General features: G+C 47.5%; 1 protein-coding gene across 1 annotated transcript in view; it reads left to right on the forward strand.

Moving 5' to 3' along the window:
• Window positions 1-16,686: 16,686 nt before the first annotated feature.
• The window catches only part of CTSD (cathepsin D), a 33,452-nt gene continuing 22,973 nt past the window's right edge, over window positions 16,687-27,165 (forward strand). Inside the window, exon 1 of the mRNA XM_030560593.1 lies at window positions 16,687-16,774. Coding sequence (XP_030416453.1) covers window positions 16,773-16,774 — 2 coding nt within the window. The 5' untranslated portion in view covers window positions 16,687-16,772. The remainder of the gene's footprint in view (window positions 16,775-27,165) is intronic.

A 27,165-nucleotide genomic window follows, 5' to 3' on the forward strand; every position in this document is an offset into this window, starting at 1 on the left:
CTGTGCCTAATCAATAGAGGATGTGAATCTGTTACAGTTCCTACCTACAGCACCAGGTTCCTGAGCTATAGAGATTCATTCCATCATCCTTTGGCATGGTAACAAGCTTTGTGAATGGGGAGAAGTGATAGATGTGGTAAATCTTGACTTTAGTAAGCCTTAGTTTTGATACTGTTTCACATGATCTTCTCATAAACATACTATGGACATACAACCTAGATGGAGCTACTATAAGGTGGGCGCATATCTGGTTGGAGAACCATTCCGAGAGAGTAGTTATCAGTGGTTCATAGTCAAACTGGAAGGGCATATCAAGTGAGGTCCCACAAGGACCAGTTCTGGGTCTGGTTCTGTTCAGTATCTTCATCAGTGGTTTAGATCATGACAGAGAGAGTACACTTATAACATTTGCAGACAATACCAAGCTGGGAGGAGTTGCAAATGCTTTAGAGGATAGGATGAAAATTAAAAATCATCTGAGGTAAATAAGCTGAAAGTCAATAAGGGCAAATGCAAAGTACTCCACTTAGGAAGGAACAATCAGTTGCAAAACATACAAAATGAAAAATTATTGCCTAGGAAGGAGTACTACGGAAAGGGATCCGGAGGTCTTCATGGCTCACAAGCTAAATACAAGTCAAAAGTGTAACTCTGTTGTAAAAAAGCAAACATCCCAGAATGTTTGCTTTTTTGCATCAGCAGGAATGTTGAAAACAAGACACGAGAAATAATTCTTCCACTCTACTCCACGCTGATTAGGCCTCAGCTGGAGTATTGTGTCCAGTTCCGGTTCCTACATTTCAGGAAAGATGTGGACAAATTGGAGAAAATCCAGAGAAGAGCAACAAAAATGGTTAAAAGTCTAGAAAACATGACCTATGAGGGAAGATTGGAAAAACTGGGCTTGTTTAGTCTGGAGAAGAGAAGACTGAGAGGGGTCATAACAGTTTTCAAGTACATAAAAGGTTCTCCTTAACCTCTGAGGATAGGAAAAGAAACAATGATCTTAAATTGCAGCAAGGGCAGTTTAGGTTGGACATTAGGAAAAATTTTGTAATTATCAGGGTGATTAAATACTGGAATAAATTGCCTAGGGAGGTTGTGGAATCCCCATCATTGGAGAGCTTTAAGAGCAGGTTAGACAGACACTTATCAGGGTTGGTCTAGATAAAACTTAATCCTCCCATGAGTGCAGGGGATTGGACTAGATGACCTCTTGAGATGCCTTCCAGTCCTACAACTCTGATTCTCCTTGCTCCAGAGGTTCCCAGACATGACCAAGATAGTGGTGGTTTCTTATCGCATGCTCATTGCTGTCATAGCTGGGGTCATTGTTACTAGAGTATCACAACTTTTTGCAGATCTAATTAATCAAGAATTGTTGCTATTTAAATGGAAAGAGCTGAGTCTCCCCTAATCCGGAATTCACAATGGCTGGACATGGATTACATTCACTTTGGTCTAGATCCTTAAAGGTATTTAGGTGCCTAACTCCCATTGATTTGTAGGTATAAATACCTTTGAGGATCTGGGCCTTTGTGCCTTCAATAGAAAGAACTTTTAAAAGGCATTTCAGCTAAGACAATGGACCAAATTCAGGGAGAGTGAGTTGAACCTGACTAGAGGGAGTCTACGGTTGTATAATTCACACCTTCTTCCAGCCCCCTTCAGTGTTCATTTTATATCAAGTTAGACTCATAGAGTTCACTTAGGTTTAGGCACACACCCACTTTCCAACCTGTAATTTCCATCCCAACCCCACCCTTACATCCCACCTGTGGCCAGGAGAGAACATGTAGCAAGGAAAGCAGTGAACTAGAGTGAGTAAAAATGTGAGTAGTTAAAGATACCACTCCTTGCAGCTCCGTCTGGCACCTGTGCATGTATTCCCACACACTGGGGAGTGGGAGCAAGTAGGTCTAAGAGAATTGGAGTGTCAGAGTGTCTTAGGCTATGGCTACGCTGGGAGCTAGAGCAGTGACTCCTTGCTCATGTAGATATACTCCTGCTATCTCGCATTGCGTTAACACACTAACAGGAGTAGCGTAGCCAGAGCAGCAGTGAGCCGCAGCACGGCGTAGCCGTGCTAAGTACATACCCATGCGATCTAGGCAGGTTTGTACTCAGCACAGCTAGCCTGTGCCGCCACCCACTGCTGCCTATGCTACCATAGCGACACTACTGTTGTTAGCATGCTAGCTCAATGAGAGCTAGTGCAAATCTATGTGAGTTTCCAAGCATAATGTACCCTTAGTGGGATAGGGCATCTCACTCATACTACTTAGGATGACCAGACATCCTGTTTTAAAGAGACAGTCCTGTATTTAAACCCTCCTGCAAGTGTCACGACTTTTTCTTAAAAATGGACAAATTGTCCCATATTTTCTGTCTCTTCCCTTCCCCCCATTAGTATTGGTGGGTGCTGCTGCTGGGCGGGTCCCTGCTTGCCAACCACCCGCCCACCAGCTGTGAGTGACAGAGGGGGGGTCCAGTGGCTGACAATGGGGGTGGGTGTGTAAGGCTGGTAGTAAGGTGAAGATGCAGGGCGTAGGGCCAGCCACTCGGGTCCCTCAGCACAGCCCCTGCTGCATGCCAGCTTTTGGCCAGTAGGGTCCCATCTCCCATCCCATTTCCGTTGTGCTGGCTGCTTGCTGCAAGCTGTGGTGGCTGGTGAGTGCAGGCAGGCATCAGGCGGCGGCCAGTTACATCACCTCTTCCGCCCACCCATCGGCCCTTTATGTGCTCCCCCTCTCGCTGTCCTGTCCATGCTTTTCCCCTTCACCCCTCCAACCCTGCTGCTCCTCCATATCCCCCCTGACGGAGCGCATCCCACTCCCAGTGCTGTGCAGGGAACCAGCTCCTGGTCAGAGCACTGAGCTCACCAACAGCCTGGCCAGCAGGCTCCTTCCTTCCCCCACTGCCTCTGTTCTGGTCAGACCCAACAGCCTGGGGCACTGGCCAGGAAGAGCAGAGCCACAAGGGGGAAATTAAAATGCTAATGGAACAGCAGGGAGGAGAGCAGCAGCAAGCTCAAACAGCAGCTCCTTGGAACAATAGAGATCCTTCTCCAGTCCAGGAAGGAACACCGGAGGCAAGCGTGTGAATCTGGGGCACTGCCCAAACTGCCTGGAAGTCCCAGTCCACCTGTAGCCAAAATGGGGCAGGAAGATAATCCAGGGGCATATCTGGTTATGTCTTAATGGGTGGCTACTGCAGCTCAGTGGGAGGAGGAGTCCCAGCCAATCCAGTTATCTCTGTGCCTAATGAAGAAGAGACAAGCAATGTATCACCTCCTGGGTGAGGAGGTGTGACAAAGTGGGGGATTGTCTTGTTTTTTCCCCCATGGTTTGCATGCAGAGGGGCTGGGATTCAGTTTCCCTGGGTGTTACTGGTTTAACGAGGTGATGGGGGAGGGAGTTGTTACAGAGGACCAGTGAGCAAACTTGGGACCCCAGCCAATGGCCTGGAGAAGGGATGACCTAGTGACCCGGAGGCCCAGCTTAGGGGTTGCAGCTGGTTCAGGTCAGTGGGAGGACAATGAGCTGTAAAGAGGACCCCAGTGACCTAACCAGCTGGTTCCAGCCAGAGGGGGCCAGAGGACAGAAGAGAGGATAGGAGACCCAGGCGACCGTTTACCTGGAGAAAAGACAATGGACAGAGGTGAGGTTTGGGGGAGGCGATATCAGATGTCCAGCTGGGAAGCCGGGGGGCTCTGGGCTGGAGAGGGAGAGCAGGCAGAGCCCACCTGGATGCAGGGGAGACTTGGATGTGCTGTGCTGAGGGAGGCCAGGTCCAAGGGCTCTGAGTTTCCTATGCTGTGTTCAAATGCTCAATAAACCCTCCTGTCTTATGCAGGCTGAGCGTCACTCCAGTCCAGAGAACAGGGTTGCATTATTTCCTTTGGGAGTGGAGGTCCTAGGTATCCAGAGCAAGCGGATTCCCTGAGGGGGCCCACAGAGTGAGACAAGCGTGCTAAGGCTCAGAGAGATGCAGTTCCAGGAGGTGAAGGGGCTTAACCCCCAAAAGAGAGTGGACCCCTAAGAAGGGTTGTCACACTGAAGGGGGTTTCCCCCAACGGACCGCATGAGGCCAAGAGTGGGCACAATCTGTGAGTCCATGACAGGAGGCAGCCCAACTGAGGCTGTGACAGCTGAAATCTCCACTGGAGTGGGACTCTCAGAAAAGGAGCACTGCTGACTGTTGGGGGGACATTACTGTGCACACTGGTTTGACATCAGACTGGGTGGCTCAAGATGCAGAGTGTGTTGAGGGGAGGGAACAGAGCTGCTGCCTGCAGAGTAGTATTGAGACCATCTACATGGGATGTCCAGGCATTGGTGCACTAACTCCTACAGATTGTGCTAGCTGAGGCACCACTGGTAATGGAGAAGGACCTGCTGGCAGAGCAACTGGTGAGAGACACTAGTGCCTAATGCAAAAGAGCTATCCAGGAAACAACTAAAGGGCCTGGTGAACTCAAAGCTGCAGCAAAGTCAGATGAGGGTGCTTACCTATACCAGTGGTTCTAAACCAGAGGTATGCCTACCCCAGGGGGTATATCAACTAATCCAGATGTTTACCTAGCTTTACAATGGGCTATGTAAAAAGCACCAGCGAAGTCAGTACAAACTAAAATTTCATACAGACAAATGACTTGTTTATACTGCTCTATATACTATACACTGAAATGTAAGTACAATATTTATGTTCCAAATGATTTGTTTGATAATTATATGGTATAAATGAGAGAGTATGCCATTTGTTAATAGTGTGTAGTAACACTTCTGTATTTGTATCTGATTTTTTTTTTAAGTGAGATAAAACTTGAGGGTAGGCAAGACAAATCAGACTCCTGAAAGGGGTACAGTCATCTGGAAAGGTTGATAACCACTGACATAGACCACAGGTGGGAGCCCAAAGTGTCCCTGCCATAGCACTCTCAGTTCTGCCCCTAGAATGGGGGTAATTTTGAGGCAACTGACCAAGTGGGAGTCCAAGGGCTCACTGGGCCTTAGGGTCTGTGGTCTTTGGTGATGGCACTGTGCCCATGCAGGTGGATGGAGAAAGAGTAAACAGTCTGCTGGAATTGGGGTGCAACTACACACTGAGGTGGGAGGAAGTGGTTGCCAGGAGCTTCTTCAGTTTGAGAAGCCTGTTGCATCCTGGGAGTCCCATCCCCCACATACTCTTTAGCTGTAATTCCCCTATGGCTGCACAGAGAAGGGACCTAATCTGACTCAGAAGAGGAGGCCTCCATGTTACTCTTTGCTGTCATTGTGGGATGTGACCTGAAAATCTTTTTCATACATCCTGAGTGTCAGGGGGATGGATTGTCAGTCTCGAACTGAGTAAGTGCCATTAGTGGAAGGCTGGCCAAGTTCTTTGGCAATTCCAGGGGTCACTGAGGGGTGTTGCATCTGATCACTGCAGAAAGGAAACTAAGGCCTGGTTTACACTTGAGGGGGATTGATCTAAGTTATGCAACTTCAGCTACATGAATAACAGAGCTGACCTCTATGTACTTAGATCTACTAACTGTGGTGTCTTTGCTGCAGTGAGTCAACTGCTGCCACTCCCCCGTCGACTCCGCCTGCACCTCTCATGGCGCTGGAGTACAGGAGTTGTTGGGGAGCCCTTGGGGATCAATTTATCACATCTAGACTAGACACAATAAATTGACTCCTGCTGGACCGATCGCTAGCCGATCTGGTGGGTAGTGTAAACATACCCTCAGGGAAGCTGGCAGGGGCTTTGCTCAAGCAGGGAGGAATGTAACAGGCTGGCACTGTTTGCCTAAGGTGCCTCAAGCTGTTAGCAGGTCTTGAGCCTTCTAGGAATGTTTTAAGTGGGTTTTAGCTGACATTGCTACAGCAGACAAAGGAAGTGGGGAATAGAGAGAGCACTAGGGTGTAAGACAGTTACACGCTGAGGGTTTTGCTGAACCATTGGTAAAGCAGGCACACGATGACACCCATTCAGGCATACAAGGGAGGTAGCAGTTGCTCTCTCAGGCAGTGGGTGAGCTGGGGTTTGGCACCCTTCCATCCTGAGGAAAGGAATGCTAAGGGCATTGAGGTGGGGAAGAAACCTGAGGCTGAGGGACCTCGCCAGCCAGCCAAGATGGGAGTTTCATGTAGGACCAGTTTGGCAGCCACTCTTTGTTAATCAGTCAGACCTCAGAGGGGTGACTCCTGACCATACACCCGTGCAGTTCTGTGCTGGCTAGGGTTAGGAAGCCACTTACTTCCAGGCATCTTAAACCAGCAGCAAGACCTTCAACTCCTGTTAATGTCAGAGAGCAGCAGGGGCTGAATATCTCTTAAAATCAGCCAAGCTCTAGTCCGGGGGCTCAATGTGGGTTGAGGACTAAGATTTTTTTTTTTTCCAAAAGTGACTAATGATTTTTTGGGTGCCCAGTCTGAAACACTTGCCAAGGGCCTACATTTTCAGGCAGTGCTGAGCACTCTCCCATAGCTGGGCAAAAGTTTATTCACTGAAAAATGGAGTTTTAGTTGACCTGAAACTGTTTGCAAATTGGACGCAAACTGGCTGAAATAGGTTTGGCCAGAAAGAACTGTGCATGCTAGATTCACAAAACAGCCAGAGGAAGAGGTGCCTCCCTGATAACTTTTAGCCTAATGGTTCAGGTACTCCCCTGGGATGGGGCAGACTGAGTCTGGAATCCCCACACAAATGTTTGAAGCCATGTCTCCCCTAGCCCAGTGTGATGCCCAAACCACTGGGCTGTAAACTATTCTGGGTTAGGTAGCTTGCAAGATCTCCTGTGCAATCTGTTACACTTTATATAAAATACTTGAACAGTCACTGAGGCAGAGAGCAATAATGACTCTACACTTGTGGCTAAGGCACACACCTGCTCCTGAGTAGGAATTCAAACCTGGGTCTCCAGAGTCAGGTGGACTTAAACCAGTGGTTCTCAAACTTTTGTACTGGTGACTCCTTTCACATAGCAAGCCTCTGTGTACAACCCCTGTTTTAAATTAAAAAAATCTTCTTTACATATTTAACACCATTATAAATGCTGGAGGCAACGTGGAGTTGGGGTGGAGGCTGACAGCTAATGAACCCCAATGTAATAACCTTGTGACCCCCTGAGGGGTCCTGACCCCCAATTTGAGAACCCCTGACTTAAACTGTGAATTTGACTTGTTTTTGGTTAATAGTTCTGGTCCAAAAAAAAGGGGAAGGGGAAAATTGGAAATGCTGAAATTAAATGCTTCCAAAAGATGTTTTATTTTTAATTAAACTTCTAAAAAAACCCACCAAACATTTTATTCAACCCTAATTGCATTTTTTATTTATTCATTTTGCTCAGAAATTAAAAAAAATCTTAAATAGCCCATTTCTAATGGGAAAAAAATGAATTTGTGCAGTGTTGCAGTTTTGGGCCCCTGCACTTGTATTTCCACTCAGTGGCCCAGCAAAAGCTCCCTAGCTATTCCTTCTCTTAGATGGAGACCAACTTCTCTCTCTCCCTCCTGACTGGGTTAGTTCCAGGCTGAACAGCTCCCTGTGTTATTCCCAGCAAAAGACCGACTCCCTAAGCAGTCCCGCATCTCTTCTTTCCTCAGAGACAGTACAGTAATTGCTACAGTTGTAAGTTAGTACACAGCTTTCTAAGCAAGCCTGTTTTATTCTTAAGGCAAAAGCACTACAGAGAAAACATATTTAAAAACAATAAAAGAACCTACATGCATGCTAATAAGATTACCCGAGATTATCCCCTGCTTCCAGCAGGGGCTCTGGCAGGAACAGTCCTTCAAAACTCACCTATGCATTCTCTGTGGTTTCAAGTTAATCATACCCTTTGCTCAGCAAGAGAGCAATCTTATGGGAACTCAGTAGGCCAGAGTCCTTCCAACTCTTCCCTAAGGACCAGGGCCTTCAGTCGACCAGAGGCCCTGTCCACTTGCTGGTTCAGAAAGAAAGTCCTGAATCTGTTTACCACCAAGTTATTTATCCCAACATCCTTTTTTTGTCTGCTGGTCTCTAGAGAATCTAGTCTGAACTTTTGAAGAGAGCGTGACTAGGTAATGAGCCAGACACTAGGTCCCCCTCCCAATACAAAGTTTCACAGGGCTGATAACTGGAGGGATTACAGTACTATACCCCTGCCTCCTAGAGAAGTTGCATATAATCTGAGGGCAGGTCTACCCTTAAACTGCTGCATCAGCACATCAGTCCAGCTGCCTCCTTAGTGCTTTAATGAAGACGCTCTACATTGCTGGAAGAGAGCTCTCCCAGTGGCATAATTAATCCACCTCTGTGAGAGGCGGTAACTATGTCAACAGGGGAAGCTCTTCCACCAACTTAGTGCTGTCTACGGCAGAGGTTAGGTGGGTATAATTACATTGCCCGGGGTGTGGATTTTTCACATCTGAGAGACGCAGTTATATCGATGTAAGTGTGTAGAGTAGACCAGATCTCACAATAACACACAAACAATTGCATTTTTAATAAGGTGGCCCCCAATAGTATTAAACCTAATTCAAAAGACTATTGCAAGTCTGTCATGCTTGGCTCTAATCCCAAGGTGAGCACCCAACATCATTAGTCACTTCTGAAAATCTTGGCTTATCTGTTTTATTAATCTTGATAGAACTGCCCTTCCCCCCAGCATTTTACAAACATGCAGCAGCCGTGTTATCTCCCCTGAAGAGATCACAAGGGACAAGGGGACCGCCAGGCAAAAGATGATATAAAAGTTCATACAGGGGAGGGTGTGCTGAGTTCATAGAGAGAACAGGGCAGGACAGATTCTTTGAAGCAGCAGGCCTGAAGGTGGAGGAAGGACACTTGGCTGGCTCTCCGAAGCATGGTGGGGGAGCACAAAGAAGGAAGTGAAGCTGAGATTGGGAGAAAGGGCAAAGAAAGGAGAGAGAGCTGGGAGGAACACGGGAGAGTAGGAAGAAATAAGAGTGGAGGTGGGGGTGAGATTCTGCAGGGCCTTCCAGAATGCGGTGTTTGAATCTGATGGAGGCTGATAAAGGGATTCAGGGAATGAGGTATCTACAATACCAAGCACACCACCTCAGTTGCTACTAATGGAGACCCCCTGTTGGCAGCCTCAGTAGTGGTCAGAAACTGAATGGGCTTGGAAACTGAGCTCCCTTTTCTCCCATAAGTTTGGAGAAGCCCCTGTTCTACCTGCGCTGTAGATAAGAAAGGGCCATGGCTGACTGGCTGGCTGGCGCCATTAACCATCCATTAAATTCACAGTCTCCTTAGCAGAAGTGTCCTCCCTGCTATTAGACGCCTGCCCCTTCCTTACCCTGAAAGCCCTCTTGCGAAGTTGGTGCTGCTCAAAGCCACATCTCCTGCCAATCCTTTATTCCTCCTTGGAGTCAGTGAGAGAAGCAGGACTCCCAAGTAACTCTCCAAATGCAAATGCACTGGGACAAAAAAGAATCATTATAATGACTTCTCTCCTGCTACTCCAAGAAAGATATAATAATAGCAAGGTGGGGGTGTGGGAGAGGAGCCAGTCTTCCAGGGGGTGCTTCAGGCTGTGAAAATCCCAGTTCCTAATTATATTTCATGTTGTTTTTACTCCTCTGTGCTAGCTGTTAAGCAATCAAGAGGATGAAAACAGACCCCAGGATCAGTGTAATGTAGGGGAGCATCCTGGCTACACTCCTTTTCCTCCAGCCCTCTCCCCCGCCACTAGGCTGGCAGAGGTAGGTAAGGGAAGTGGCATAGGAATCTCTATATGGACAGGGCTAGAGGTCCCCCCCCCCTGCACTCAGAAGATTCTCTAGTAGTGCTTTGCAGATGGGTTTAGAGCCCAGTTCTGTCAGCAGCAGAAACCTGCAGCTGGTCATTATAAAGCACATCCCATTCTGATGGATCCCTTTACAATCTATGTAGCCAAGGTTTGTTTTACTATCTTTAGATTGGAGGGCAGCAGCCACAAACACCCCCACAATAACTTAAGAGTGGGTACAATTTTGGTCAAAGGTCCCTTGCTTCCTAAAAAGTGCCCTAAGACCTTTAACATCCAGACAAATCAGACTGCACCTGGCTTTTCAGGGTATTCTCTAAAAGATCCAGAGAATCTGGTTCATCCGCCTTGAAATGGGCCTGCTGCCCTACAAAAATTCAAACCTACAGGACCAAGGAGTCTAGATACTGCAATTTTGCTAAGGTCCCTAGGTAGGGATCCCAAATTGTGGTCCATACATCCACAAAGCCCTTGCTCGCGGTCTGCAGGGAGCTGGCAGCTCACATGATGCTGTCTCCTCCTTGTTTCTAGCTGCTAAATTGCACTAACAATCTTTAGTTTGAAGTGCAGGGATGCTTAGAACATCAGTCCTTGCCTTCTGCTGTTCAGCCGCAGAGTATGTGCTCCTCTCTGGTGTCTCTCGTCTCACATGAAACTGCTTGATGTAGAACTTAACAAAGCTATGCACGTTATGGGGACTTTTTGTGCAACTCCATTGCCATGACTGCCAATACTTAGAAACGTAGCACCACTCCATTTTCGCTGTGAGGGGGCCTCCATCCTGCTCCTGGCCACAAGCCATGAGAACAGCAGCTTGCCTCTGTCCTCTGACCTCTTCAACCGCCCACCAATTCGCCAGTCTTCTAGGTGCCCTTTATGGTCACTTGTGCCACCACAAGACATGGTGGAATCTGCTTGGTGTAATGAGAGATCTGTGATGACAGTCATTAATAATCACTCTCTCACCACCTACCCAACCATCTGCCCAACAGATTTGGACCTGCCAAGACACCTGTGGTCATCCCTGAACCGGTTTTGAACAGGACAGGGCCATTTTTCAGCCAGTCTCTTCAAATGGGGTTCCTCTAATGACCCACCACCAGGTAGATGCAGGTAACGTCTGGCTGTGTGGCATATTCTCTATAAGTGCCCACTGACTTATTTCCACAGTGGGCTACTGCCTCCTCACCTGGCTGATGACAATGCTATGAAATGGCTGGTCACACTGTGCATACAATGAGAGAGAATAACAGGCAGGTACAAATAGAGTGACCAGAGAGCAAGTCGGAAAAATCAGCACAGCGGGTGGGGGGGTAATAGGAGCCTATAGAAGAAAAAGACCAAAAATCAGGACTGTCCCTATAAAATCAGGACATCTGGTCACCCTAGGTACAAATATATTAAATACTTTCCTGATCTCCTCTTTCCATGCCAGCGGCTGCCCCGATTGCCACAGGGAGTTTATATGATTGTGAGTGGGAGGTAGACATGACACAATCTCTCTACCAGTGTTGCAAATTCTTGCAATCATAGCACAAGTCTTGTCACGTTTGGTGTTTTTCGTAAACCGCATGAGTACACCAGCACCTCACTCTTCCCTTTTTTAATTATTATTAAGTTTTGAGCTTTCCTGGCTGCAAAGAAAAGCTTGAAACCTGTGACCAAAGTCCAAATTAAATGCGAGACAGCAAAGCACTCTAAGGCAGTCTCATGATATTTTGTGGCGGGAGGGAGGGGGGCTGACTCATGCTGTTTGCATGCTTACGTTAGCAATACTGCTGCTGGAAAGGAAAGTCTGGCACCTCACAGCCCTAAGCTACCTCCTTCCGCCTGACTGTGGCGTTTACAGGGTTAAATCCCTTCCCCGGCTTTCTCCTCCTCCAGCGGGCGCTCTGATCACGTGACACGGAGTTGCCATTTTAGCCCGTCAGCTGATCCCAAAGTCACAGGGTTCTATGCTCAGTCATCTCCTGCCCTGGATAACAGAGGGTGTGGGCAGGTAGTGGCGCACGGATCGGCTTGCAGTAGCTGTCACACCGGGAGCTAGCTCCGCAGCAGCTATGGGGCTCCACGCCTTTGTCCTGCTCCTGGCCCTTGTGGTCCCATGCTCGGCGCTGATCAGGTGAGGGAAGGGCTGCAGCTGGGCATGGATAGACAGCAGGCGCTAGGGGCTCCCAGGGTGAGGTCCTTGTAAACAAAGGTGCTGGCGGGGAGCCCGATGGCAACAGCAGCTGCTCACCCCTTGCTCCAAAGGGCTACCGAGGCCTCCTGGGAAACATATTTCTTAGAAGCCAGGCTGCTTGGGCTTGCCTGGCTGCCTGCGGTAACTAGTGAGGGTTGCAGGAAAGCTGGGTCTCTCTTGCTCTTGGGAGGTTGTGATTCCTCTCTGCTATCATGAGCTCATGCGGGGGGGAGGGGGAGCAAGATTAGGACTTGACGTGAGGAATTAGCTGCAGACTCAGGTAAATGCCTAACAGATCAAAGAGACAGTCTCCCTGCATCCAGCCCTCGGCAACGACTGGAAATGGGAGAATTTAAGCAAAGAAGCACAAAAATCTGACTCATCATGAGCTAAAATTTGGTCCTTGGCTAGGCATGGACCTTTTTCCATTGGCTTCCTCTCTCCCCTCTAGGAGAAGTGCCTGCCTCTCCAAGGGCACAGTTTGGCTCATGAAGTTTCTCTGAAGAGGCATCAGGGTGCTTTAAAGTGTCTCACTACTGCTAAGCAGAAGTTAAGGGTGTACCTATTGACTAGTCAGTTTCAAAAACAAGAGGAGAAAATTCCTGACCACTAAGTAAAACCTCAAGTCTTGATGATTTCTCAGAAGTTTTATTGACCTTTACAGGAGCAAAACTTCCCAGGGCCTCAGTGTTCAAAAGGGTTGAACACCCACAATTCCAGCTGAAATCAATAGCAGGTGCCCAGCCCTTCTGAAAATTAGGGCTTGGAAAGTTTTGCTCATGTGAAAGTCAATGGAACTTCTGAGAGATCATCAAGACTTGAGGTTTTATTTAGTGGTTATGAATTTTCTCCTCTTGCTGCTGAAACTGATAGTGAATATGTTAACTTAAAACAAAACTCCCTGCAAAATATACATTTACTCTGGAACTAGGTAGCACTGAATTTGGGGGATTTGTTGGTAGCAAGCAGCTCTTGACCTGAGGATTTGGGTTGTGGAAACAACTGCCCTCTTGTTAAACTCTGTTGTCTTTGATCTGTGATACAGAAGTGGGAGTTTCTGGACGCATTAGGAGCCCTGCACTTTGCATAGTCAGTTTCAACAGTGCAAAGTGTGTGTAAAATGCTTTGAGATCAGAATACAGCAGACCCTCTTTAGAACACGCGTCTTTATAGCGCTAGTTCAGTTATAGTGTGGGGCCATGCATGGATCCCAAATTCAATTACCTTCATTGGAATCCGCTATAACACGGTCCCTGCTATAACACGGTCTCCGTGTTAACCTGGGACCACGCATGGATCCAAAACCCTATGTTCTAGCGTGGGTCCGGTGTAGTAGTTGTAACACTCGCACACTGGTGAAAATGACTATTCTAGTTGCTGGACAGCAGTGAATGAGGCCCTGGGAGTCAGGAGTCTGATCTAGGGAGTGCCAAGCTGGGATAGTTGTCCTCTCAAGTGGAACCTCAGTGGAGTGTTTACAAAGATCTAAATCATGACAAGCAAAATAGCTGTAAGTTGTTTTCCTTCATTTCATTTTCTGTGAGCTGTGATCAGCTCTCCGTCAATGTGTTAACTTTCTTTATCTGCACTGAGCTATAACCGACAAAGGAAGTGCCTTTAGCTAAGTACTGACTTTACCACTCTTCGATCATAGGTAAACATCCTGATACGAAAGCTCTCATTTGTTGCATAAAGCCCCTCCTGTACTTCAGTTGTTTCTGGACTCTGAGCAGTTTTCATCAACTGTTTTAACAAAATTATACTCTTGTTGCGGGCCATCAGCAACCAGTACAGTCCTGGTACCTGACAGCTTGCAAGAACACAGTCAATTTCCTAGTGTGGACAGGGCTTGAAATCAGGGCTGGCTCCAGGCACCAGCTAAAGAAGCAGGTGCTTGGGGTGGCCAATACCAAGGGGCTACACTCCAGCTGCTATTGGGGCGGCACATCCAGGCCTTCAGCGGCAATTTGGCGGTGGGTCTCTCAGTCCCTCTCAGAGCGAAGGACCTGCTGCCAAATTTCTGCCAAAGAGTGGAGCAGCACGATTGCGCTGCTGTGGCACTTTTTTGCCGCTTGGGGCAGCAGAAAACCTGGAGCTGGTCCTGCCTGAAATATAGCAATTTCAGAAAGAAGTTAGCAGAGTCCTTACAAGCAACAGCGTCCAAATGGATGGCCTCAAGGGGAGACAGGAATGGGTGGTTTTGAACAGACTGGCTACCACACCTTGAGGAGCAGACAACTTTCTTGAGCAAAACCATTGGCTCCAGAAGTTGCAGAAGATCATTAGTAGCACAGGGGCCCTGAACATTAGAGTGATTCCCTGTCTGAGTGAAATTGCGGAGGGCCATGAGTTCAGTGGTGCTGGGACATCCCTAGCAGTTGGGAACACTGCACTTCTGCAGTTGCTAGTCTGAGTCTAAGGTGTCAAGTACCAGAGGGTAGCCATGTTAGTCTGTATCCACAAAAACAATGAGGAGTCCCGTGACACCTTAAAGACTAACAGATTTATTTGGGCATAAGCTTTTGTGGGTAAAAAACCCACTTCTTCAGATGCATGGAGTGAAAATTACAGATGCAGGCATTGTTATACTGACACATGCAGAGAAGGGAGTTACCTCACAAGTGGAGAGCCAGTATTGACAGGGCCAATTCGATCAGGGTGGATGTAGTCCACTCCCAATAACAGATGAGTCTAAGGTGTCGCCTATGGTGGGATCAGGAGGCTGGATTAGTGACTATTGTTAGGATGGTTCACTAATTCAAATGAACAGGGAATCCTTTCCCCAAACTAAACAGTGCTATATGCAACTCCTGCCACCTCCCCAAATGTGGTTTTATAAGCCCTTCAGAGCAAGAATGGACTGTTTTCTATATTCATCCAGCACCCTGCTAATGGGGGGCCTGGTGCAAAGCCCGCTGAAGTCAATGGAAAGACACCCATTCGCACTGGTCGGCTTTGGATCAGGCACTTGTCATGAAAACGGTGTGTTGGAACATAGAGCTAGCATAGTTCTGCTTCTGGTATAAAGAGGGCCATAAAGAACAAGGGAAGTGCCCCAAAGATGGAAGGAGGAGAAGGGAATAATGGTGCTAATCAAACTTCTGACTTATTTTATTTTTCTTCTTGTGCTGGTAGCCCACCTCCCCTCCATACACACACACACACACACTCACGTGGGCCACTGAAGTTGAGATAAGTTTCCAACTCTTAGAAGCAGCTCATGCTGGATTGTGACACACCCTAAGGCAGGGGTAGGCAACCTATGGCACGGGTGCCAAAGGCAGCATGCGAGCTGATTTTCAGTGGCACTCACGCTGCCTGGGTCCTGGCCACTGGTTCGGGGGGCTCTGCATTTTATTTAATTTTAAGTGAAGCCTCTTAAACATTTTAAAAACCTTATTTACTTTACATGTAACAATAGTTTAGGTATATATTATAGACTTATAGAAAGAGACCTTCTAAAAACGTTAAAATGTATGACTGGCATGCGAAACTTTAAATTAGAGTGAATAAATGAAGACTCAGCACAGCACTTCTGAAAGGTTGGCAACCCCTGCCCTAAGGCCTGGTCTACACTGGGGGGAGGGGTCGATGTAAGATGTGTCGACTTCAGCTACGCTATTCCTGTAGCTGAAATTGCATATCTTACATTGACTTACCTCCCGTCCTCATGGCGTGGGATTGACAGCAGCTCCCCCCGTCAGCTCCGCTACCGCCTCTCACCCTGGTCGAGTTCCAGTCGACGGGAGCGTGTTCGGGGATCGATATATTGCGTCTAGATGAGACGAGATATATCGATCCCCAATAAATCAATTGCTACCCGCCGATCCGGCAGGTAGTCTGGATGTACCCTAAGTTTGGCTCATTCAGGGATGCCTACACTAGGAGCTGGGGGTGCTGTTCTGAGCTTGAGGGCACATGCTTTCCCACTAGCAGTGTGGTAGACATGCCCCAGATGAAAAGCAGTGAGTGCTTCTCTTCAGGCCTTGGGAATTGAGAGAGATGGACAGCATGGCTGTCTGGATAGGGCACTGGGCTTCAACTTGGGATACCTGGATGCTCTTCCTGGCTCTGCCACCTACCTGCTGTGTGACCTTGGGCAAGTCCATCTCTGTATCTCCATTTCCCCGTCTGTGGGGATAATCGCAGTTACCTCCTCTGTAAGATCTATACGTGAAAAGCACCAAGTGCTATGTATTCTTAGTAAGGCTCAAGAAAGAAGACACAATGGTAGGCTTCAGAAAAATATAAACATTGTCAAAGCTTTCCCAGTCTGGGAGCTGCATTGTAAACCTTGCTGACATTAGGAGCCAAATTCTCTGCTGATGTAAACTGGCTGATCCGTTAACTTCCATGGAACTGTGGCATTTTGCACCAGCAGATGTGTTCCTGAGAACCCTACAGGCCCTGGTGTGCATTTATTTGTATGCACAGATGAACAGAAACAGGTGCTGTCACCCTGGGGAGAGGAGAGGAGGAGGGACATTCTGTCCCTCAGAACATTAAACAGCAGCAAGTTCTGGATTTTTGTAAGACTGCTACTGAACCTCTGAGTGCTCCTTGTGTACCAGACGATCACTTGCTTTGCATGGAGCCCAGCCCTGCCTGTGCGGATGGTTGATGTTGTCATGGGGTATTGGCAGGGTTAACTTGCTTTTAACTGGCAACGTGCTTTTCTTTGATTCCCAAACAGAATCCCGCTGACTAAGTTCCCCTCAGTGCGCCGCATCCTAAATGAAGCCGGAAGCGAAATCCCCGATCTGAATGCCATGGGCGAATTCCTCAAATACAAGCTAGGCGTGCCTGGCGTAGGGGAGCCCACCCCAGAGACCCTAAAGAACTACATGGATGTAAGTACAGCAGCTAATTCTGCAGGGTCACCACTCTATTTGGCAGCATGGTATTGCAGGGAACTCCCTGCATCAATGCATAGGTCTCCCATTAACCTGGAAACTTTTTGTCATCTGCACCAGTTATGCAGCTCGCCTGGACAGGAAAAAGAGGCAGTTGCTTGCCCACAATGATAGCTGACTCATTCTGCTGCAAATGCTTCTCAAGTGCCTGACTCTTTGCTGTGAATATTGAATCACACTCAGATCTTGAGAGCCCCTGCACATGGGCAATGTTTGTTTGCAGACGCATTATACTCTCATCCAGTGCTGTGGAAATCCATTCCCAAGGAAATTCACCCTGCCAAAGTCAGGGCCTCAGTTCTGCAGCAAGCTGCTTACTCTCCCTCAGTTTACCCATGTGTGAAAGGGTCATACCACCTCCTTTACAGAGCTGTTGCAGGGATTAGCCCCTTAGGTCCAGATTGCCTAATTCCCTTTGAAGATCTGAGCCTTAGAGTCCAGTCCTGCTTCTGCAGACATCAATGGCAATGCCTCATTTGACTTTAGGGGGAGGAGAGTGCCTTGAAGTGTAGCACTACATAAGTACACAGAAGTGGTGCAGACTCCCAAGGAATGGAGGAGCCACAGTTTGAAGGGCAAGCGCCTCTTATTTGCAGTTTTAATAAACCTGTTGCCACACCCAAGAGAGCTTTAAAACAGTCTTTACAGCTTCAGTAACCTATTTCTTTTCCCCTCATTGCTAATTACCCAAACTTTATGACTGTCAGTAGAAGCTTTCTCCTTTGTAATCAGACCTCTCAACTTCTCACCTGATCGGTGGTGCCCCAATCCACTGCCTGCGATGCAAGGGCATAACAAACTGCAGTTTTCACTGAATGCATCAAGCAGGAGGGAGAGGTAGCTGTTAGTATTGCTAGCCGTTGTGGCCTAGTGGCCAGGGCACTGGGCTGGAATCTGTAAGAGCCAAGAATAGAACCCAGCTCTATCAAGCTGCTGGGGAAATGGAAGGTGGGAAGTGATTTGCCCATCCATAAAATGGAGATAACGACATTGATCTCCTTTGCAAAGTGCTGTGAGATCTATGGATGAGAAGAACTCTTGCTGCTGTTTGTTTGAGGCCCAGATCCAGCAAAGCATGTAAGAATGTGCTTTACTTTAAGCTGTTGAGTAGTCCCATTAGAGTTAAGCACATGCTTAAACGATTTGCTGGATCAGGGCCTAAGCCCATACGTATCACAATGGGAGCTGCTGAGCGCTGAATTGTTTCGAAAGTCTAGCCCCAGTTGGGGGTGCTGAGCACTTGTCAAAATGGCCATGAGCTCTTTGGAAAGTCTGGCTTGTCAAGTGCACTTGAGATTGGGTGCTCAAGAAAATCACAGAGCAGATGTTACACCCACCTATATATTGGCAGCAGTACTGACGAAGGTCAAGTGAAAAGGGAGTCCAGAAACAGAATATATGTGCCATTTTGCTTTGGTAAAACACTGCATATATTTTGAGTGTGCAGGGTTCCTTTCATCAAAGCTCACTACCTGGGTTTGCGTTGGGGACACAGACATTTTGTGGTTCATTAATGGAGCAAATTATATGTTGGATATTCAGGAAGCTGCCTATTTTCAGCCTTGCTAGGGAGTTTATGTAACCTGAATGCCGGAGGGAGGTTCAGAACCCACTTCAAAAGGAAATGTCCCCTCTTGGATTTATGAGGAACCTGCATTAGCTCTTAGCAGTATAGGGTCCATGAAACATGGTTATAGTCCTCCCATACAGTAGGGGGCATTGGCACACATGCTCATTATAATACTAACCCCTTGATACCAGTGGTACTGACACTAGCACGAGGACAAACCCCAAGCATTCAAGGCAGCAATTGTTTACTGAAGTCTCCTTTTGGCACATGACCGGAAACAGATTACAAAAGCGGGATGTGAGCTTGAGCCATCTGATGGGGAATCAGCAATGTGATTAGAGCTGGTGTCTAGATCCTGGCTGACAGTGTCACACAAGTGTTTTCCCTGTAGATGGAAAAGGAAATGCCTGGCAAACGTCTGGGAAGCAATGGGTGTCTGAATGGTAGGAAAGGCAACCATCTGCCGGGATAGAGGTAATTTCCCACCTCTGCAGCGTGGGTACTGCTGACTCGCCCCTGCCAACATTATCCCTGGTTCTTAAAAATGTAGGACTCCCATTGACTTCAATGAGCTTTGGATCAGGCCCCCGACTGGTGTTTTCAAACGGGGCCTTCTGAGACCCCAATACGAGGGTTTTATCCACCCTCAGTAAATGACTTGGCTCATACTGCAGGCAAAGCCTTCCAGAAGGGCCCACCTTTGAAGCTGGTTCTTTCTACTACCTAGTAGCCATGCTGCTGTCCCCTGGAAAGTTACCGATTAGTCACTGCACGTAACCAGAACAGGGCTCAGTGGAGCTGCAGTGTGCTGCCCCTCAGGGATCTGCCCAGCTCTGGCCCTGCCCATGTTTCTGTTCTTGATTCATATCACATCGCACCTCTTCCCCCACAGCTGTGCTAACCTCACCATGACCTATTTCCTTCTCTCACTCACTTCAGACCTTCTGTCTGGGGAGCAGTGTATTTAGACTGTTTAGTTATGCCAAACTTTTCTAACTTGGGTGCTGAAAATTAAACACCTAACCTAAATCTGAATATGAGGCTTGATTTTTTTTTTTTTGTGTGTTTTGTTTTTCTTCTCCCTTCGGAGTTGCTGAGCACCTGCAGCTCCTATTGACTTCAGCTGAATTTGTGGGTGCTCAGCACTTCTGAAACTTAGCCTCTGATTGGGCACCCAAAAACTGAAGTCCTAAACTTCAGTGGCCATTCAGCCTTGGTTCCTATGAGACAGGTGGAATTTTAAAGCTCCCAGAACTGAAGGCATCAGACTTACGAACAACCGTGCATGCCATGTCCTGCATATGTGGAGAACACTCCTGGGAACGGGAATGTCTTGGCAGCTCTTCTCTTGCACTCCCAGGCCCCCTGGGCTCTTGTCAGATTTCCAATTTCTTCCTCTCTCAGCTTCCTTGGGATCAGCAAGGAGGCACCGCAATTTGGTTAATCAGTGATGTCGAAACAGAGGGAGGAGTGGATTACACAACGGTGGGACTGCGATTCCGAAACATTTTTGGTGGCTTCTTTTAAAGACCTTTTTCCTCATTTTCAGCTCTTGGCTCTTAGGAGCTGACACTAAGTCACTTCTCAGGTGCTGTTTTTTCCATCTGCAAATCTTGTTGCTAGAAATGATTTCAACCCCCTTTTGGTTTATTTTCAAGTCACAAAGTCAGAAGAATTTGGTTGTGCTCCTCTTGTGATGTCAGGCTAGAACACTGGATCCCAGGAACTGTGACAGGGCAGATTTATTATTTGTCTTCCTATAGCACCTTGTATCCCAAGTCATGGACCAGGACCCTAGTGTGCCAGGCGCTGTACAAACACAGCAAAAACAGTCCCTGCCCCCAAAGAGCTTACAGTCAAAGGGAAAAAGGCCAGAGACTACAGGTTAGCGTGGGGCGGTTAAAGGAAATGATGAGACAATACTAGTCAGCGTGATGGGCAGTGATGTAGCTCGAACCTCACTATCGTTTCATGTGAAAGCGCACGTAGCATAGGCACAACTACTGGATGGGAGAGGATTCATAGAAGGGATCACTGTAGTTCTTGGGCATGATAACAGCTGTGTCTTTCTTAGCCTACCCCCACCTCTATCTCTTTTTTTTTTTTTTTTTTTTTTTTTTTAACTTCCAGGCAATACCCCCTTCCCTTCCCACCCAGTCCTGCATGCCCTATGCCTGAAGAGCTTAAAATAACAAGGTTTCACCCCATCCCCTGAAATACACCCTCCTTCTGCCACTCATCACCGCTTGTCACCCCAGTCCAGGCCAGTGTCCCCTGGTCAGATGAACAGAAAATCCTTCCCAAGTCTCTCCAAGAGGCCCCTTGCAGAGTCTTGGTTCCCACTGACCAGGATGCCCGTGACTCATTGCGTTTCCGTCCCCCAGAGCTTGTGGCCCACAAATGGCACAGAATGGTACCCGATATTGACCCATAGGGAGGTACTCTGCATCTGTTCCTGTTAGTGGACACAGCATGGCTTAAAGTCAGCTTTGTGGTGTTTCCAAGGGCTTGTTTTGGTTTTTCTCTTTCTGATGAAAAAAAAAGTGAGGAACTGGGGTGGGTGGGGGGAGAGGCAGTTGTGCCCTCAGGTAGGGAGACCCTGATGGTGTGCCAGAACCCCACCCAAAGTGCTAGGAGACTAGGGGAGCCTTTAAACCTCAGCAGAAATAGCCATTTGGGCATGATGCACAATGGAGACTGCACACCCTGCATTGCAATGCTATTGAGATGTAGATCTCCATGGCTTTCTTAATTGCATTAACATAGTTCTCCTGCATCCCTACACCTAGGATGGCCTCCCTGGCCGAGGGAAGCAGTATCTCTTTGCATTCAGGTCTTAAAGCACCTCTTCAGTGAAGCTCATCAGTATTAAAGCACATAGTACTTCCTCTGGGTTTCCTAGTGTATATTTGGTTCTGGTCTATCCATTTAGCTGTCTAGTTCCTTGGCCAGATCATGGCTCACATGGAGAATGCTTTGCTTTGCGCTGCTAGACTGGTGCAATCTTATAGCCGGCTTAACCAGCTACCTTAAGAATTTGCCCTTAGGAATCTCCGGATGGCATAAACTGGCCTGGCCAGCTGAGGGCCGCCCATCTCACTTCCAGGATAGGGGGGTGACATACAGAAGGGGTGTGTGGCTAGTGTACTGCTGCATTCCTGCAATCCCCTGGTCCCAGAACCCCCCAGTGAGGCTCCATTGCAGCCAGCAGAACTTAAAGAAACCCCGAGTCTAAGTTCTGTGGCCCTGTCATAGGGTGAGCTGGGCCTGTCAAAGTCAAGCCCCCGATTCTAGCCTGCACTTTGATCAGGTGACAGAGGGTCATGTGACTTAAGGCATAGGCCCAGCTCATCCTGTGACTGAGACTGAGCCAGCAAAGCATTTAAGTATCTGTTAACTTTTAAGTACTTTGCTGGATTTTCTGCAAATTCAGTACAGAGTCAACCTTGTAGAATTGGCATGTGTTTTTTAAAAGTTCAGCTCCGTTCCCAAAGTTCAAGCTCCTTTCAGAGGTGAGGGAGTCTGCAAAGCTTTTCTTGTCTCTTCTTACTATCTGCAGTGGTGGTGTAGTCATGTTGGTCCCAGGATATTAGCAAAAGAAGGAAGGTGAAGGGAATATTTTCTGTTGGTGAAAGAGACCTGAAGAAGAGCTCTGTGTAGGTCAAAAGGTTCTCTCTCTCTCTCGCCAACAGAAGCTAGTCCAATAAAAGATATGACCTCATCCACCTTGTTGACTTGCTAACAGATTAGGCTTTTACAGTGCTCTGGCTGGTAATGTGCAAGAGTTTAAATAGCCTGTTAGGTGGAGGGGAGTCATGACTGTGACTGTCAGTGACAAGGTAGAAATCTGTCACTCTTAGTGGAGGGATATTTGTAGGTTACAGACGGATGCTTCCAAAGATCAAATGAAGGAGAGAGGCCGAAGGGCTTTTTCTCTGAAGATTGTGACCACTTCTGTGTTTTAATTGAGTCAGGTACCTCTTACAACACTTAGGTCACCTGACCCAATTACGACATGGTTATGTGTTGGTTACACCATCTAGTATCTGTTTGTAATCTGGTTACGGGACAAATGTGTTGTAAGTAGGTCCCCTGACTTGATACTAATTAAGATGTAGATGAGGTATTAGCATCAAGCCAAGGTCATTCTTATCTAGTACTAAGGAAGTGCCTTACAGTAAGCTGCTCTTTGGCCTTTTTCCCCACTGGAAGAACGCTAAGAAGAGAAAATCCTCAGCTCAGCTGTTGGGTGACCTTAGAGGGGTGCTGGGTTTGGACAGACAATGGTGACTGTGCAAAACAAAAAACATAGAAAATGCCGAGTCACTGGCCCATCTACACTGGCTTCCCTTGTGACTGCAAGTCAGCGTATTGCTGGCAAGCCAGTGGAAAGCTGGCCCAGGGCTATTCTGATCAGATGAGTTCTTGTGTGTGAAACCTGTTCAGTTAAGGCAATTTAAAAAAACAAAAGCAACATAGCTCCATGTGCATTTCATTTTATTCAGCCTGCCCTGCTGAGCACTGGCTACACTTCCTTTTAGCCCCCTGCCATGCTGCTAGTAATTGGCTTTCCTGGTCAGTCTCCCAGAACTGCTGTTGAAGGGAAGACTGATCCTGTGCTACCTTGCTCCTTGTGTAGCCGTTTACACCCGTACCCTATGCTTGTACAAACCCTGCTCCACTGCAAGCTAGTGGGGTGTTTATTGGCTAGCACTTGGGTCAGTATAAATGACCGCAGCAGGGGCAAGACAGTAGAGAATCATGCTCAGGATTCCGTAAACTGGTGCCGTGAGGCATGTGTCCTGTGCTAATCCCTCCTTGCCTGCACACAAAGGGTTAATGGTTTTTTGAGTTCTAGCAGTAATCAGAGAGCACCACTGTCTTCTCATTAGTTTATTATAACAGATAACTAACCACTTAGTGATCCGAGCTGCCTTACAAAACTGCAAAATATTTAGGATGCTGCCTCACTGCAGCTGGCTATACAATGCGATGTCCTTTTTAATCAGGAGCCTTAAGGGCTTGGGGAAGGGGTGGGATTTGTTTTTGTTGTTTTTTCCCTTTGGTGGTGGTTGTTTTTAGGGCAAAAATTGACCTGCCTTCCTCATAGCTTTCCCTCTATGGTCCTGGTCCTGCAAACTGCTCTGAGCAGATTGTCAGTGGATCAGGGCCTGAGATTTTTATTTTAAGTTGCCCAGCCTTCCCTTATTACTATTAATCATGTTTTATTACAGTAGTGCCTCAGTACCCATCAAGACTGGGGCCCCCACTCTGCTAGGCACTCCAAACACAGAATAGCAGATGGTCCCTGCTCCAACAAGTTTACAATCTAAATCGACAAGACAGGTGCAGCCTAGGAGAAGGGGCAGAACGCATAAGCAAGGTGAACATAGAATCATAGAAGACAAGGTTTGGAAGAGACCTGAGGAGGTCATCTAGTCCAACCCCCTGCTCAAATCAGGACCAATCTGAACTAAATCAAAACAATGTGGTGGCAGCGAATAGCCTGCTCCTTCCATGACCTTTGTGGGCTTTGTTGAGTGAGGATATATTCAGAAGTGGGGTGGTGGGGAAGAGGAGTGAGGAGGCAAGGAGTGAGGGAGCAGGACAGGGAAGAAAGGGCTAAGAGGGGCTGGTTTATAGTGAACCAAGGTGAAGAGAGTGGGAGGTGAGAGAGGGTTGGAGCAATCAGCACAGGGCAGAGGAATTTCTCCATATGTTGGGTCCCTGCTTTGGCTGCATCAGTGCCTGCTTCTACCAGCTGGACTTGAGCCTCTGGCTGATTTCTTACTGCAATTTACCCCCAGGGCTGTCCTTAGGCATAGGCAACATAGGCAGCTGCGTAGGGCACCTGAAAATTTGGGGCACCACTGGGTCTTAGTGTCCACCCTCTTGTCTTCCTATCCCTGTTCTGACCCTTCCTGCAGGCTCCCACAGATGGCTGCTCTAGCCTGGTGAGTCTTCACTTTTAACTACTAGATTCCCTCCCAAGGAAAAAACCTCCAGCCTGCCAGACCTATTAGCACAACATTGAAACTGTTAAAGAGACATTCAAGGGGTAATAAAGCCATTTAACAGGCATTTGCCTACCCCAAGGTATATACTGACAGGTTTCAGAGTGGTAGTCCTGTTAGTCTGTATCAGCAAAAACAAGGATGAGTCCTTGGGTCACCTCAAAGACTAACAAATTATTTGGGCATAAGCTTTTGTGGACTAAACCCATTTCATCAGATGTCCACGAAAGCTTATGCCCAAATAAATTTGTATACTGTCAGTTTCTGACTTTACTGACAAAAACAGTTGTGCATTAATGTAATATTTACACAGAACATGTCAGTCTACAGGACCTTAGTTTAAAATTTGCTTTAAAAATATTTCATTAGTGAGCTGGTGAAGATTATAAAATCACATTTCTAAAAAATGCTTGCATAGAGTTTTAGATGCACAATCATCTTTAGCCTTAAATGTGTGAATCTTCACACATAGTTTTTTAATAAATCCTTCAAAAGACCGCCCTTATCTAAAATACACATTTTAATTACTATAGTTAAAAAAAAAAAAAGTGCTTCCAAGTCTTTCTGTCCATCCCTTCACCACCTCTCCCCCCACTCCCCACTGAAGAGAGCCCTTAAAGGGACAACAGTCCTTCCCTTCCAGATAGCTGGACAAAGAGTTCCCTTTCTTTACTTCTGACTATCCGACAAACTAGTTTTAAAAGAACCCTCCAGCAAATCAGTACCTTAGTAAGACAAAATCCTTGTTATACCTAAAATCTTTGGAAACATATTTTTTTAAAGTTGGTGAAATTTCATAACCATGTCTCTTGTTATGGGGATCACACAAAGTAAATTACTGTTCCCTTTTTCTAAAAGCAATGAACATTGTTATGAACACACTAAACCTCTCTGATTAGTTTAAAAGAATGTCTTTGTTTCAGTGAGTTAAATATGTAGTAATCTGGAATGCTGTCTTAAGATTTGAGTACATTTAAAATATAAATTCAACTTAGAAATACTGATGAAGAAAATGTAAAACAGAGAAGAGCTGCATCATGTATTCCATTATATGTAATGTTATATTCAGCAGGAGAGCTGACTCACCCTTACTATGAAGTTTTTGCAAATAAATCTCTGACAAACTTCAGGGCATATCAAAAAACCTGTGACTGACATTTTTTATTCCCAAATTTTAGTGCTTTTAATTAGGTACTTTCTTCATGTCCATTCTGCCTGAGGGAGAGTACATGGAAGTCTCTGCGGGGAACTGTGACTCTCCGCCACCATGAGGCAGGCTGGGCATCTCATTATCCTTTGCTGTCAAGTCCCTCCCACCAGGCTGTGAGCTTGGGCTGCCATCCAGCATAGGGGCAGCAGTTTAATAATACTGCATAGGGCCCCATAAATCCTAAGGACGGCCCTGTTTAACCCCAAGATCATATGGGGGAGGAAGGGCCAGGTGACATCACAATCTGTGTCCTATTGCCCCCAGTGTGTGTGTTGGGGGTGGGAGGGTGTTTCCCTGCACAGTTCTGGGTCCAGGAAGGTGCTAAGAGGAAGATAAGCTTTGTCTGGACCTCATTTTACCCCCTCCTCCCAGTGCAGCAATCCCTGCTTTGGTAGCTTCCATGGGATGTGGTTTTCCTTTTCCCCCCTAATCCCAATGGTTCCCAACACCAGAAATAAACTTTAGGAAGCTTGGGAGATGGTCTCCGTCATGTGACACTCAGAGTAAGCAAACCCAGAGCATCTGTGTGCCTCACACCTAGGGATTGCCCTAGCTCTCAACTTTCTTCTGCCCTAAACCAACTGGAGGGGGACTGCCCTTCCCTTCCCGCAGTCACTCCCATAATGATAAGCAAAATTTTGCTGCTGCCAGGGGATGCCATCTACACTGCCTGAACAGGAGCACCAGTCTGGCCTAACTGGGTGTACTTTGTAGCGTCATCTGTATCCAGCATTCTGCAGTCCAGGGTGTCCAGCCACCCGCACACTTAGCTGGCTGATAAACAAGACTCCAAGGTTGCTTCTAAACTACTGTTTCAACTCTTCCCCACAACACTGACAACACCTCTCCCTCTCCCCCTCCCCCTCTCTTCAGAACTGCAGGCACAACTAGTGCAATCTCTTCGGGCTTGTCTACATCACAAAGTTGCAGCGCTGGTGAGGGGGTTACAGCGCTGCAACTTAGGAGGTGTACACATCTGCAGGGCATCACCAGCACTGCAACTCCCTGTTTGCAGCGCTGGCCGTACTCCCGTTTTTGTCTCGGGTGTAGAGGATCCAGCGCTGGTGATCCAGCGCTGGTAATCAAGTGTAGACACTTACCAGCGCTTTTCTTGACCTCCGTGGAATAAGCAGGTATCCCAGCATACCTGAGGAAGCCTCTGGTAATCAAGCAGGTCTCCTTCCCCGGTTTGCTCTCGCGTTCCCCGAACCCCCGTGCAAGCAGGTCTCCTTCCCTGCGGTTTGCTCTCGCGTTCCCCGAATCCCCGAACAAGCAGGTCTCCTTCCCTGCAGTTTGCTCTTGCGTTCCCCGAATCCCCGAGCAAGCAGGTCTCCTTCCCTGCGGTTTGCAGGGGGGTTCAGGGAACGCGAGAGCAAACCGCGGCGAAGCTGGTCTCCTTCCCCGGTTTGCTCTCGCATTCCCCGAACCCCCCTTGAAGCCGCCCAACAGCGCTGCAGTTGTGGCCACATCTAACACCACTTGCAACGCTGGTTGCTGTAAGTGGGACACTCTGCAGCGCTGGCCCTATACAGCT

The sequence above is a fragment of the Gopherus evgoodei genome, chromosome 4, assembly GCF_007399415.2.
Source record: "Gopherus evgoodei ecotype Sinaloan lineage chromosome 4, rGopEvg1_v1.p, whole genome shotgun sequence".
NCBI classification, from domain to species: domain Eukaryota; kingdom Metazoa; phylum Chordata; order Testudines; family Testudinidae; genus Gopherus; species Gopherus evgoodei.